Source organism: Labrus mixtus, chromosome 6, assembly GCF_963584025.1.
Source record: "Labrus mixtus chromosome 6, fLabMix1.1, whole genome shotgun sequence".
Classification (NCBI taxonomy): Eukaryota; Metazoa; Chordata; class Actinopteri; order Labriformes; family Labridae; genus Labrus; species Labrus mixtus.
In genome coordinates, this window is record NC_083617.1 from 7,194,414 (window position 1) to 7,209,459 (window position 15,046).

General features: G+C 42.4%; 1 protein-coding gene across 3 annotated transcripts in view; it reads left to right on the forward strand.

The window, feature by feature from the left end:
* Positions 1-15,046, forward strand: part of slit1a (slit homolog 1a (Drosophila)) — a 103,118-nt gene that overhangs the window by 55,149 nt on the left and 32,923 nt on the right. For all 3 annotated transcript variants that reach the window (XM_061039752.1, XM_061039753.1, XM_061039754.1), the window contains exons 5-9: positions 1,992-2,063; positions 2,632-2,703; positions 3,852-3,923; positions 5,091-5,254; positions 9,288-9,435. In XM_061039752.1, the coding sequence (XP_060895735.1) occupies positions 1,992-2,063; positions 2,632-2,703; positions 3,852-3,923; positions 5,091-5,254; positions 9,288-9,435 (528 nt within the window). The remainder of the gene's footprint in view (positions 1-1,991; positions 2,064-2,631; positions 2,704-3,851; positions 3,924-5,090; positions 5,255-9,287; positions 9,436-15,046) is intronic.

Below are 15,046 nucleotides of genomic sequence, written 5' to 3' on the forward strand. Positions count from 1 at the left end.
CTCTGGACTTGGATTGTTTTGCCAATGAGACCAAAGACGGAGCTGGAGGGTAAAACAACTGTTCTGGCTCCCATGCTCGCTGGTTTGATGCTTTGGTTATGATCCTGCAAAGTATGCTAAAGTAGATCAATTATTTTTGTGTAATTGCTTAAATTGCCTGCCAACTATGTTGCCAGAATATCTTTGTGAAAGCAGATGTTATGCAAATCTGCCGAGGAAATAAAACTCAGAAACCTCAGGTGATAAAATTAGTGTGCAATTAGAGTGAATATTTATGCTCTCTTTGAACATAAGCCAGCAATGTGTGTGTGTTTTTATGCGCATCTGTACTGCACACGGCATGCATATCATCTTTTTTATGAGGTGAAGAGCCAGCTAAAGCTATTGTCTACACTATTGAAATGTGACACGGTTAAGATGTGACTGTTTGTTTATACGTTTGTACAATGTTTACAGGTACTTATTTTAAGCATGCAGTGCCGTGGTAAATACACAGCTGTCTTCTAATGGGATGAGGCTGTAAAATGGAGCACGACCACAAACATGTTACAGGCAACCAGAAGCATACAGCTTGGTCCCGATGGGACCATTCACTGTGCAAATACTTTTATTTCCCATATTCAAGCAAAATCAATCATTTTTTAATATTTTTTGTTAAAGAGCAACAGTTGCCTTGGATTTGATACATCAAACAGGAACAAAACAAACAAACAAATCCCATCTTTAATTATGGTTTATTTGCAATGGCTTGCAAGGGGGCTGTTTTAATTTCTGCTGCACCATAAAGGCACAGCCACCCATTCATTAGATAGATTGCACAACACAACCACTGTGGTGCTTTTTGCTCCCTTCCTTTGTACCCGTTTGAAACGAAGGAAAATTCTGGAAATGATGACCCAATGGGGACATTATGTGAGACTTATGTGTCCCGGGAGTCTTGGGAACTCATTTAACATTACCCCATGGGGTTTTTATAAGTGTGGATACTTTTAGTGTGCATCATGGGAATGCGTGCTGTGAAGTGCGTTAGAATTAAATAAGCAGATGTCATCTTAGTCTAACAGATCAGTTGTGTTGCATAGTTTTCTAGATTGTGGTGCTGTGCTTCAGCCACTTTATGGGCGACCATAAGTACTCTGTTTACGTCTGTCCGAGCTGTTGAAGCTCCTTGCGTGTGTGTCAAGACAGGAGCCTCTCTTGCAGCGCCCTACAGTTCCCCTGCGCCTAGTGTGTGTGTGTGTGTAGAAAAGGGGCATAGCCTTTCTGAATGAGGTTAGCTCACCATTTAAACGACAGACAAAAGACCCTGCTAATTAAAACTATGGCTACTTGTGTTTCACTCACTCTCCTCCCCTCCTCTCCTATCTGACCCTCCCTTTCTCCCTTTCGTACTTTCCACACGCATGCCTAATTTGTAACCACTGTTAAACACTGGACACACACATAATAGTGAAATATAATGTTCCTTGTGCTGCAGCATCTAAATGAATCCACCCCAAAGGCAGTGAGGACCCCTCATTGGATGCTGCCCCGCTGCTTGTTTGTTCGTTCTGTGTGCAGGCAGTGAGCTGGGCCCTCTCACCACAGCCTGGTCAAAGCACAGAGAGAGACACATTATAGCATGAGTGAACACTGGATAATACAGCCACTGTAAAATAACCTCTCCATTGTGAGTAGAGCTCTCCATGCAGTACCACACCTCTGGGTTTTGGCACACACTGGAGAGAAACAAAATTGCCCTGAGCTCTCTGTTCTGCACCGATGAGTGTGGTCAAAGAGGGAGTGACACTGGATAGAGTGTGAGGTCTGCTGGTTGAAAAGCACGCTTTAAACACTGGAAATCCAAAGTCAACATGGGAAATTGTTGAAACGTGTTAATTTTGCTTCTATAAAAGGGTACTTTATCAAAGAGTACACACCCTGCTGAACCAAACTAAGCCATCCTTGAGGCTAACGTGTGTGTAACCAGTGCCTTCTTTTTGTCTCTACAGAGATCTGAGTGAGAACTCCATCCAGTCCATCCCCAGAAAAGCATTCAGAGGAGCGACAGACATTAAAAACCTGTAAGTACTTCTGGTTACGAGTATGGAAGGATACCAATGTGACCAAGCAACAATTATTTACCTCATTCATTATTAGCTGGTCTGTAGAATGCCACCAAACAATAAAGACTGCTGACATGATATCAAATAACATGAAAAATAATCGAAAATATTTATCCGGCTGACCAAATGTCCCTTGCTAAATGTTAAACCTTAAGTGCATCTTGGTGTGTATGCATCTCAGTGAATTGTCTGTAACTCTGATTAAAGGAACGTACTACCTAGCACACACTAGCAGCTCCCTGAAGATGGCTTGTAGCAACTGAGATTTATATCATACCAGATAATATGCACATTCACACACAGATTTATGAGGTGCATTAATGCAGATAAACATTCAGTATCACCCCCCTCTGCTCCTCTAGGAGTTACATGAGCTGAGATGACTAAACCAGTATTGATTTACCATAGTCCATCAGTGTCCTACTTGCTGTATCGATGATTACAACTACCCCACAGGGAGACAGAAAGATTGTGTATGTGTCTTGGATTACAAAGTAACTCTCTCTCTCTTCTTTGTTTTTCATAGGCAGCTAGATAAAAACCACATCAGCTGTATCGAGGATGGAGCATTCAGAGCTTTGAGAGGCTTGGAAGTGCTGTAAGTATCTGAAATTATGCTACCCTACTCTGTGTAATTCCATTTAACCACTTAGTTAAATTAAGATATTGTTTTTCCCTGCTGATAACCATAACTAATGTATACACAGAGTGCAGAGCTTTAATTAGTATGGCCCCGGTTATTATGCCAAAATACCCCCAGTGGGCCTCATGAGGGGGGCCTGCATCACGGAGACCAAGCTCCATTAACTCATTGTTCCACACAGTTGACAGCAACGTTCCCCTCCATCACATTAACACACCCACTCCTCCACCTCCATCTACACCACACACACCCCTGGGCGAGCTCCCAGCTGACAACAGAGCTCCAACCATCCTGGATCAAAAATCCCATTCAAGTGAGCATTCCACCCTGGATGCATTGGAGGCTACGCTCATAGAGTTTTTATAAACATTCAATTAATCATCCCCTGTCAAAAATCATAATCACAGGCCTCTTCACCTGAAACAATGTCGACTAGCAGTGCATGCTGGGGGACAAAGGCACTTTGACAGCCTCGTTATTTCCACCGTGAAAGACTGTTTTCTATTTGTTGGGTTTTTTAGGGGGTGGGGAATCAAAAAAAGCCATTAAAGGCTGCTTTCATGGCGTGGATGGATTGCAGATGTAGTGATAGGGTTGTCATAATGGTGTAAGAGGGTAGGGGGGGATTTTTGATGGGTTCTGTATGTAAAGGTTTTATGGAGGGGGAGGACAGGTTGTGCTAAAAAAAAAAGGGGGAGCAGGTTGAAATATGGTAAAGGGTTATTAGGCTGATTGAAATGACCTGATTCTCTCACTGCAGCTGATGCCTAGGGTTCGAGGGTGTGTCAAAAGTGTGTGTGTGTGCTCTGTGTGTTTCTTGAACTACAAGATCATGCTAGTATGTGCATGAATATGTGTATATTTGCATGCCTGACTGTATGTGTGCGTGGGCGGTGTGAGGGCTTCCCATCTGTGTTGAATGAGGTGTTACATTCCCAGCGGGATGCCACAAAGAGAGACGAAGAGAATGGGAGATGGGGGATGAATCATAAAGAGGGCACGGAAGAGAAAGGGCACAACAAAACTCTTACTGAAGTACGTGTTTTGAGCGATTTCTCCGCTATGCTGATGATGTGACTTTGTTCCCTCTTTTCTTTTCACAGAACATTAAACAACAACAACATCAGCAGCATCCCCGTCTCTAGCTTCAATCACATGCCCAAACTTCGAACCTTGTAAGTTACTCTTGAGTTAAGTATTGAGTGCTTCCAATGCCCAAACCAGAATCCTTTGCGGCCTCCGACAATGCCTAAAATTTGGAATCCTGTATCAATAAGTTGGACAGCCAATGAAGCAATCCGATAGCACTGCACCGTTATTGGATTTTGATATCTTCTCATGGTATTTTTCCTGAAATTGGTTTCTTCTTCACTTCAATGTCTTGGCAGCCATAGTAAATCTATTGTGGAAGCAGAGTGCAACTCGCTGCGAAGGGTACTGGTGTAAAGGGATGAAGAAGAATTTATTTCTTTTCAAAATAAGTTTTTTTTTTAAGGCCAATAAATTATTGCATTGGATCAATCCATAGACTAGCATACTAGCCGATACAGATCCCACATTTTCATTTCCAGTACTGGTATCAGTATCTGAACAACTTTAATCCCACATTTATGCACTCAAAGAAAAGAAAGTGCTGAAGTCTCATGATCTCTATGAGAGCAGATAGATTCGGTCGTTCCAGGCAGTGTTGGGAGGCAGCCATAACCACAGAGCACCACAGAAGGGTCTGTAGCAACGCCAGGGGCCATTATCCCCTCCATCTAAAGCACACACTACAACAACTGGCCCAGAAAGACACAAATAGCGCCAGAAGCCTATTGTGTATTGTGCATTGTATGCGCTTACTAAATCTAAGATTATGTACAAATTAAAACAATTATGCCTGCTGAAACTCAGAGCCGTGACTCTGCTGTTCTTGTGGTGGATTTTTGGGCTTCCTCGCTCCCAGTGGGGTATTATTATATAGCATTTCTGTTTGTGTGTACACTATGTGACTGTGCAAATGGGTTTGCAAGCTAACATACGTGCTCCAGAGGTCCACCGCACCACAGCAGGAGCTATTCTGGAAAAACGCAGCATTCCAGGAATGCCTTGTTTGGAGAAATTGGGTTTAGAAAAGGCCTCTTTAGTGTTCCTCTTTTTTAGTATGTGCCATTTACAATCATCCATGTAGCGTATCATTTAGTGAGTTTCGCCCCAGGGATTCAATGTGATGAGCTCTAGGAAAGAATAGACACTTCTTATGCTATTTGTGTCTCCAGCTGGTGGTGTTTTAGATAGCAGGAAAGGCAGAGTTGATCTTTAAAAGCTTGAACGTTGATTTTCTTGCTCTCTTTTTGCAGCCGTCTCCACTCCAACAATCTGAACTGTGACTGTCACCTTGCCTGGTTGGCACAGTGGCTCAGACAGAGGCCCACAATCGGTCTATTTACCCAGTGCACTTCCCCTACTGAGCTCAGAGGACTCAACGTGGCAGAGGTGCAGAAACACGAATTCAGCTGCTCAGGTAAGATTTGCGGAGTTACAGTCACCGAGCTTTAGAACAGAGATACCACAAGAACATTTAATTTCATCTTGCATATTGTTCATTTAGTCATTTAAATGGACAGTACAAAGCAAAGCTAGTTTTGCAACATCTAAAGAGGTGAGGAAATGGCAACCTTTTTGTTGCATACATAGTTCTTTGATCAAATCAAGCCCCCTGTCCGAGCCAGTCCCTCCTCCAGCATTGTGTGTTTTTGTGTTAGTGCATTCACCTGGCAGCCACCTGACAGCTCCTCTGCCCCCGGGGCAACCCCACGGCTCTCCTCTGGCCCCTTTCATGTGTCTCCAGCTTCCAGGAGATAGCGGCGGAGCCAGGAAAAATGCCCTGACGTATCAAACACACACGACAATACCCCTCTACCTCAGTCGTCCTTATTATTCATGGCCTCTCACCTCCTCACATAGAGGATCATTTATCTTTGAACTCACTGTTTCTCTCCTGATGTGTGTGAGAGAGACAAAAAGAGCATGTGGGAGTGGGCGTGGTAGGTTATCATATCAGGACAATGGGAAAACAGCATGAGAACTTTACTCCCTCACAAGGCCATCTCACTCTCAACACCAGCTGCGAGGGCTGTTTGTGTCTACGTTTGTGTGTTTGTGGGTGTGTCTCCCTCCCTCTCTTCATGGGTTGTGATTTTTACGCAGCCATACGGCGTGACAGCACAGATCATTAACTATTCATCGCCCAGGGAAAGAAAGTCAAAGCGTGGGAGTGTAACAGTTCCAGTTTGAAAGGGGCTCCCAGGGAAACTTTGGGGACTTGTAGGATGCCGAAACAGAAAAGTTAAGATTTTGCATGCTGAGATCAATTTCCATTGTATAAGAATTTTGATGGGGTAGTTGGTTTTATTACAAGAATGATCACAGTGTTGGGGCAAGACAAAAAAAAATGAGAAGACAATATCTTTTGCTGTTTCCTGCCTCTCAGTAAATACATACACAAATACATTCTCCCATTTTTGTCTCTAGTGAATGAACAACCAGAGCTTGAACTCCCAGTGAAGGCCTCATTAGGGACTGGCTTTCTAGCACCCACACATACACACACACAAACTTCGTTCTTTCTTTCTTTCTTTCTTTCTTCCTTTCTTTCTTCCTTTCTTTCTTCCTTTCTTTCTTCCTTTGTTTCCGTTGTGCTGTGCTGTGTGGTTGTGTGTGTAGTTTGTGCTGTGACCAGGCCAGGCCACCTGCGAGGGGTTTGGGGTGGTGTGCTGCTGTGACGGAAGAGAAGAAGAAAAAGGGAAAAGAGGCAGAAAGAACACAATTGGGTACAATGTGATTTAGTCGTCCGAAAATATCATGAAATTCTCCAAACACTCCAGGCATCATGACTCAAAGACTATTACTCTAATTGTGTGGCTGGAAAGCATCAGCATTTTGTAATTTTTTCTCACTTTTGACACTTTAACTGCAATTACATTTTTCCTGCAATTCATCTGCCAGAAAACTGAAAATCACCTCAAGTTGAACAGTCCAAAGCCCAAATCTGGGGCTCATTATTTCATTTCTCAAAAGCAATGAATATTTACTTAGTATCCGAGGCTCATAATTTAAACTCTGGGTAAAAATATAATTTTAAAGTTATGTTTCGAGGGCAAACACTTTTAATATTAACTCACTCCAGTGCACAACCAGCAGCTCATTCTGGTTCCCTCTCTATTTCCACTTTCTCCGACCCAGAGCTGTTTCTGAGCTTTTCTCACCACAAATTGATCTTCTTTATGAAAAAAAAATGTGAACAGCAGGATTCAAGTAAAAGTCTCTTATTCTTTCCTCATTTTGTTAAATCAGGCTTTTCCCAAGTATCTGCAGCAACCCATTTTTATCCAAATAGCTCAAAATCCTTTGGTCTAGCTTTGATAGAGGGGCGTTGTTTGTCAGAATCCTCTCTGCTGTGAATTTATCCACCAAAACAAGTCCATGTAAACCCTCTTTGCAGCTCTTGATTAAATTCGAGAGGGAACTGAAACTAAGAGGCCGCTTATGCCAATTTTGGATTATATGACAGAAAATGAACGACTATTGTGGTGAATAATGCTCCAAAGGTATAATAAATGAAGTCAAAATATTATGTTTGAAATGAGCTATGAGTAATAAGTTGCTTGAGGGCTGAAATAAAATATGAGTCCTGTAGTGGGAAACAGGGAAAGATGACTGTACAAAGAGGGAAAATACGGAAAGAAACGGTGAGGCCAACTGTTGTGCTGAAAGGGAATATGAGGAAAGAGAGAAATGGGAAGACGCCAGGGATAACACTCTGAAATAATGATGAGAGAAATGAGGCGGAGTGAGGTTAAATGTAAAGACTTGTGAGAGAAATGGACAGGAGGTTATGGGTTCGGTGACAGTCATTGGCAGAGACATGGGAGCGAGAAGGCTGAATATCAGGACGCTAAGAGCAGTGAGAGAAAGCAGCTGGAGGAGAGGAGAGAGTGATAGGAAGGTGAAAGAAAATAGAAGAAGGGACGTGGGATGGGAAAAGGGTGGTAGAGAGGGCCGATGGGAATAAGATAATGGGGAAAACAGCACTGGGAAGGAACAGGGGGACGGGCGCACATCAAACAGCCTCACCTCAAGTATACCTGTCAGAGAGCTGTCATTGTTAAGGCCGCTCCAGCTGTGCTCTGCACTCTCCCTGATCCCAGACCTGTCAAATATGCCATGTTAGATCAGAAGGGAGTTTTTCCTCTGCCCTACACCTGATCCCAGATCTGTCAAAGCTCCGCAATCCCAGATCACAGAGCCTCACATCATGTGGGTTGAAGCGAGTGTGGAGCGGGAGTTGATTCACGCTTTTTTTTTTTTTTTTTTTTTGCCATTTGTTGTGTTTACCTTATTCCCAGATGTGTCAAAGCATCCTCAGGTGATTGATTGTCATTGGCCGGATGCTTGAAGCCATAACCTTAAACATCTCGTTTTAGCTAAATGTTCCCAGAGCTGTAGCCAGTAATTTAATGGTAAAGCAAAATGTTTGGCAGCCATCTTTCTTCCTGTTTTAGGGAGTGGAGTTTTAAAAAAAACTGTGCTTCCTCTGTCACCGACTCTCACCATCACTCACTCTGTCTTCTTCTCCCCCCTCTTCACTCTCTCGCTTGCCAACATTTTCCACACAAGCTGAGCGATAGATAGGAAGGTCATCAAATATTCATGGTTTGAAACCCGGATTAGTAATGCTGTGTAAATGAGGCCATTTTAAAGTCTGTTTTATTCATTTTATCTGGGTTAGGCTTACATGCACACATCTTGTACACACACACACACACACACACACACACACACACCGAAAATGCCGTCCTGGTAATGTGAGCGCCCGCTCTTCACCGTATCGTTGACAGTGCCGCAGCTATTTGAACAGGTATCTAGAGACAGCGTGATGGGTTGTGTGCTCTGTATGCAAATTGAAAAGTTGAAGTGTTTTAGAACAAATGGAAGTGAAGAGGTGGGGGCTGTAACGCTGAATGTGCAGAATGGCACCAATTCCACCCAGAGATCGCAGACTCAGGAGGAACATTTGCAGAGAGATCAATGGATGTTATTGGGAGGCCTTCAATCGCCACCCCAACTCTATTATTCATGTCCTTCTTCTCCCTTCAATATACTGTGGTGCTCCTTTGATAGATAACCTACTTTCTTGCCCATCGATTCTCAAGGCTGTACAATAAATTAGGGAGCAGGATGTTTCATTTCTCTTCCTCAATGTCAAAAACATCCCTGGGAATGAGTGCTCATTTGCAATTCACTTTATAAAGCACAGAGGTTTGACAACAGGAACAGCAGCGGAAGAGTTTGAGCTCCACATGAGTGCAGGAGCAGCTCCATGTCACCGCATAAATCCTCCGGCAAACAATCTCACCCTGTAATCCTGCTTAGAGTCATGCTGAAACCAAACAAATCCACCTGTGCTCACACACCTGTTGGAGCTGAATATCCCTCTCTTTAAATCATACTTCCTGCTGTTTCCTCACTCATGTGTTTTTTGTTTTTCACTGCAGGTCACCAGGACTCGTCCAACTTGCAGCCGTGCAGCATCGGAGGAGGCTCCTGCCCGGCCATGTGCACCTGCAGTAACAACATCGTGGACTGTAGAGGGAAAGGTCTCACTGCCATCCCAGCCAACCTGCCAGACACCATGGCTGAAGTGTAAGCTCAATACCATTAACGTCACCTTCTCAGGCACTTTAACCAACAACTTAGGGATGCTGCAGTTCTATGTTACATTCATATTCAGACTGATATCTTCCACAGTTATTTAAAATATGATCTTGGCTCTCTCTCTGGGTCAGTTTTTTTTATTTTATATATATATATGTATATATATTTTATTCTGAAATAAGTTCTATGATATGAGAGCTGCAAGAGGACATAAAATGAAACCTTACAAAATATGTAATACAAACACTAATTTGGGCAGGATAACTGCAGGAATAATGAGAGATACAATATGTGAAGATGTTCATATTGCATGTGATACATTTCTACACCTTCTAACTGTGAAGCAGCTGTGGGTACATGACAAACATACATGATGTAGGGTTGTTTTATCTGCAAACTCAGTGTTGATTAAAATAACATTTACACATAAAAGTGCACTTTTAGCACAAGCAATGCAAGTCAAAGAAGATGCAACTTGTATCTCAGTTTAAATTCATTGAATATTGAAAATACATGGACTGAATTATTTTTTCTATTTGCACTTCCCATCCAAACTTGATGTTGTCAAACAACACTTATTGCATCGTGTTAAGTCACCCAAATGCATCTAATTACATTTATCAATTGGATGATGTAAAATAGAATTGCAGAAAGTTTAAATGCAAAAGCAATATGTATATTTTTTTAAACTCTGAAACATCAGTTGTCATTTCAAGTAAATAATTCTCAGTCAGAAGTAGAAAAATGTTAATAAACACAACCTCCACACCTGCAATGTTCTTTGAAGAAAAGCACCGCAGGGCATTTGTTTGCATATGCACATTAAGGCTGGGTATAGGTTTCCTCATGTGTCTGTGAATGTTCGTACAGGGGTTTAACAAGGCTGTGAGATTCAAGCATGCATGTTTTATGTACATATGCTGCTCTAGCTTGCTCTTTCTCACCGTGCATCACCCAGCAGGGAGACATCCATCCATTGGCGCTACACTAAGAGACACACATGCAGACACGGGGCAGACTTCAGACAGTGACTGCATGCTCTTATCGGCTCAGATGGCTGTGAACCGCATGTGAGCGCTCTGCTGACATCCCTCCCTTAGTTAATCAGTCCTCAAACATCTGTCTGGGCATTAACTGTTTACGGCCCACATGCTATCAGCCTATTGTAATTCCCAGGAATGCATGACTAGACTTTTCAAAGTAGTGCTCTCTTTATCGGGGGTTTTATGTCATGGCAGAAGTCTGCATAATATAGGACAGAAACATCGTAATTTATGCATTGTGAGAAAAGGGGAAGGATGGAGGGAGAAAACCAGCGGTGGCATTGCATGTTCTACCAAGGAGCATGTGTGTGATTGGGAGGACACAGCAAGTTTCTAGGTCTCCTGCTCCCCATGGGGTCTGTTTATAAATACCCAGCTAGCATGGAAGTCACAGATCCCATGTTCCCCAACAACCCTGACCCATTTCTAGGGCTGTGCTGTGCTCAGTTTCCTAATTTGGACTTGCACTTCCCACTTCTGTATGTTCTTGTCTGATTGAATGACCACCCAAGAAACAGTTTAACGCTACTACAGTATAAGAACCTTTTAGGTTTTTCTTTCCTTTTGGTGATCCCTGTGCACAGAGCAATACATCTTGATCATCTGGACATCTCTTGATCTTGTCCTGGACATTCAGTACATTAGCTGTCTTTTCTGACAAAAAAAATGTCTTCCTGTTTTATTTAAACAAATGCCTCACTGTGAATCATTGCCTTGAAAGTTGTATACAAAGGCAGTGTAAAAGTCTTTGCTGACACCAAGCTGAAGGCTGTGGTTACAGGCAGCAGAAATAACTACATTGAAACAACCAATCCCATTCCTGAAGGTCGCACTTACTTATGTATCTAACTCTGTTTCATTACTGTTTAATAACTCCTTTTCAAATACTTTCAAAGTCATCTTTAATAGCAGAAGCCCTATTCACACATGCACAAAAGTCCTGACACTTTCCAGAAATTTTCAGGGTGAGCTGGATCTGTTTCACCAAATGTTTCACCATGACTCTACCCTAACTTCTTGCCAACAGCCTCCCTGTTAAGTGTTTGCAAGAAGTCGAGGTGAGCCAAAGTCTGAATGCAGCAGGACATATTTATGGAAAAAAGTCACTGTGAGCAAGCGTGCAGGTTTGATGGCATTATATCCTGGGAATGATGCAATCTACATGTACATAATAGAACTGCTTCATTATGTTTTCAGCTCCCCAGTAGGTGCTTTTATCCTCTTTGTTTGTACTTTGAATTCGTCCAATTACATTTAGCATTGATATAAAGGCAAAACCTGCCATTGTAGTGTCAGACTTTCTCCTGAGAACACCCCCCACCCCACCTCACCTCGACCCCCGAAATCCATCAGGGAAAGCTTGAGGTACGTGTAATCAAGCAACTCAGGAAGATTTCCGGGACAAGCCGTCTGAAATGTTCTAGACATTTTCAAGAGTGCATGAAAACGGCCATGAATTGACTTTTGAGATGTTAACAATTTAACATTTGTATCTCAGTTTTTGCCCTTCCTTACGGTTTGTTCATTTCTTCAACATGCCCTCCAGTTGAAATGTTTTGTACGTTGGGAAGCACTGAGGGTCTGATCTGATCTATGAGCTCAATAACCAGCGGGCAGCACTGCTGGGAGAGCTGCTGAAAGATCGCTCTGCCGTGCACAGGATTTTATAGACAGTAGATTCTGTCTGCACAGCAAATGAGTTATGGCATTTTAAAAGTCTCCCTGCCCTTCACTTCTAATTGGTGCTTAACTGTGTCCTGCTTATAAATTTTCCTCTGTTCTGATTCATCTTTTACAAGACCGGGGTCGAACACACTAGCTTATATCATGCACATTCTTCTGGCCTGCCCATCAGAGCCTGACCTTGCAGGTTATATTCCCACAACGCCACTTTAACTCCTCCTCTCTTGTTTTTTTTTCTTCCTCCACATTTCTCTTGCTCTATCTGGGCTTGCCAATTCACCACAGGCGGGTTGGAGGAGACAGATCAGCAGAGGAGGAATAAAAAAAAACGTAAAGGGGGGGATTCCTCTCAGTAATTTAATGCAGCAGATTTGATCTGTACTTGAAGTTCATTATAAAATCAGTTTCAATTACAGCAAGGCAGGCTGCTGGGTATCAAGGCCAGCCTAATGCCTTGTTAATGAGGCACTGGGAAACTTGCGTACACACAAACACACACATGCTGCTCTCATTATGAACAAATCGGAGACCTGCAACCTCTCTGCCCCGCTCTCCCCTAATGAATGCCAGTGTTGTGTTTATGGCTGCTGCTTTCGGCACTGCTCCTTCTCTTGTGAGGCCAGGCTCAGTTAGGCTAAACACTACCACAACAGATTATTATGCACCGTAGTCTCTGTCTGCAATATCTGAACTCTACCATAAAAATCCCCCCCTGCCTTTCATCTGCTGCTACGGCGGTCCTGCCATCCATTTCTGACTCACGCACTCGCCGGGTGAATACCCAAAGGCATTATGTGTTTCCCCTTAATGAAAACCATGCTCAGGCCCTAATGAAAAGGATGAAAAAGCATTGATTGGGCCGACACAAACACCAGCTCAGACACACACGCAGAAACACACACACATACAAATGTTCAGTTGGACAAATTGGATTGGAACCATTGATTGCCGACTCTGAGATTGTTTCTTTTTCTCTCTGTCGATTGAACCGAGCAGATCCTTTGTAGATTGAAGGGATTAAGTCGCTTGCCCATATCGATCTGCGCGGAGCGACAAAAAGTTGTCACACGGCTTTGTGTCTCCTTGTCTGGCTCAGAGGGTTTTGTTATATGCTGACACACACCAGAGTACAGAGCACATTCTTTAGTGAAGAATAAGAACAGATTATTGTGTAAAAAAAGAAGCTTTTTGTTGTACAAGTTCTGATTTCATTTTTCTGCAGAAGTACAACTGGAAAAATACAGGCTTTTAAATGTATTCACTTAAAGTAGCCCTATCAGCTGATTCTGTGAAAAGCTAACTTAACCTTCCAACAGATTTGAAAAAACTAAAACACAGAAACCATTATAACTTCAAGTTACATTAAAAACCAATATACTAACTTAAAATGAAATGAAAAACAATCAATATGTTTAAAAAAGCAACATTTACTTTGCTCTAACTTGCAAATCAGTTCGACAGATTGTCTTTCTGAATCTGCAGGTATCGTCACTCTAATGGTTTACTTCGTCCACACACTGTATAACGCATAAAACATGCATGTAGTCTCATTGACCTCATCCACTCCTGGAGAAGTGTTCTGAAGCCAGTCGATAGCAGCCATCACACTGGAAATGCTGACTCAACATAATTCATTGTCAGTCTAGTAACAGACAAGGCGGTGGAGTTGCGTCAGGTCTTTAATAAAAGAGGTGGCTGCTGGTTTTAATCTATGTAGCTACAAGTTCTCATAACTGTAATGGATATTGCGTCAACTGAATGCCTCTTTCATGCGGTTGAGTTTCCATCTTTTGTGCTTTGTTTGTCTTTTATGACGTTCTGTCATGGATGATCAGCATTGATAGATATACAACAGGGAATCATCTTTTTTTTATTTCAGTCCTATCAACTAGGCTTCTCGTCAGTCTTTATGTTAGAAAGGCTGCCCACAACAAAATGGATAATTCCCTTCAAATGCATAAAAGAAAAAAGCGACAAGCCTGTTTTTGAAAATGTTAGAGGAAAAAGTCCAGGTATCTTTGTTTGAATTTAAAGGTAAAAGTAAAAAGTTCTAAGAGAAATTAAAACTTGTATGGATTGCGAAATTTAACAGTAACCAAGAAGTTGTACTCCATAACTTCCCATGTCTGGTTGGCATGTACGCACAAACAGCATGCAGAGAGCCAGACTGGTTTGGACCAGTCACACAGACTGGTTGATGAGAGAAGTCGCTAAAGCCACTTGGCCCACCGCTCTGCGGCATGGTGAGGGCAGAGGAACCACAGCGCTGTCACTCTGCTGTAAACCCGCGGACACATTGGGACAGGCAGACAAAAACAGACTGAGAGAGCATGTCAGCCGCAGGAATCTGTGGTCTGGAATCACTGCTATCCTGGGAATGTCAATTACGCTCCTATAATGCTCCACAAAATTTAGGCCACTGCTTTGAAGGGGGAAAGAGTCCTGATTGAAAAATTTGGAAACTGTAAAGTGGCTGTGGCTAATGTTTCGACAAAACTTTCGCCCCCCATGAAGAGACAAAAACAGCATGCATGGCATGAAGTAAATATGGAAAGACTATAATTAAATAATTAAACATGGGAAAAGGGTCCCACAATATGAAATTACATAAATAAAAGGTTGCCTGTTAGTACAATCACCCCCCATGAAGAGACGTAAAAACAGCAGTGCAGAGGGGCTTTAGAGGAATGCAGTAATTTGATATGTCTCTAATTGATTATGTACAATATATGCAAATTATCTCTCAATAAATCACAAAAACTAGACCTTTTTTTTTTTGCCAATGTGTTTTGGAGATTTAAAGATTCCACGTTTCCCTGAGCTGACCAAAAGTACTGAAATGATCTTTGGGTTATTTTAAAGGAACTTTGTGC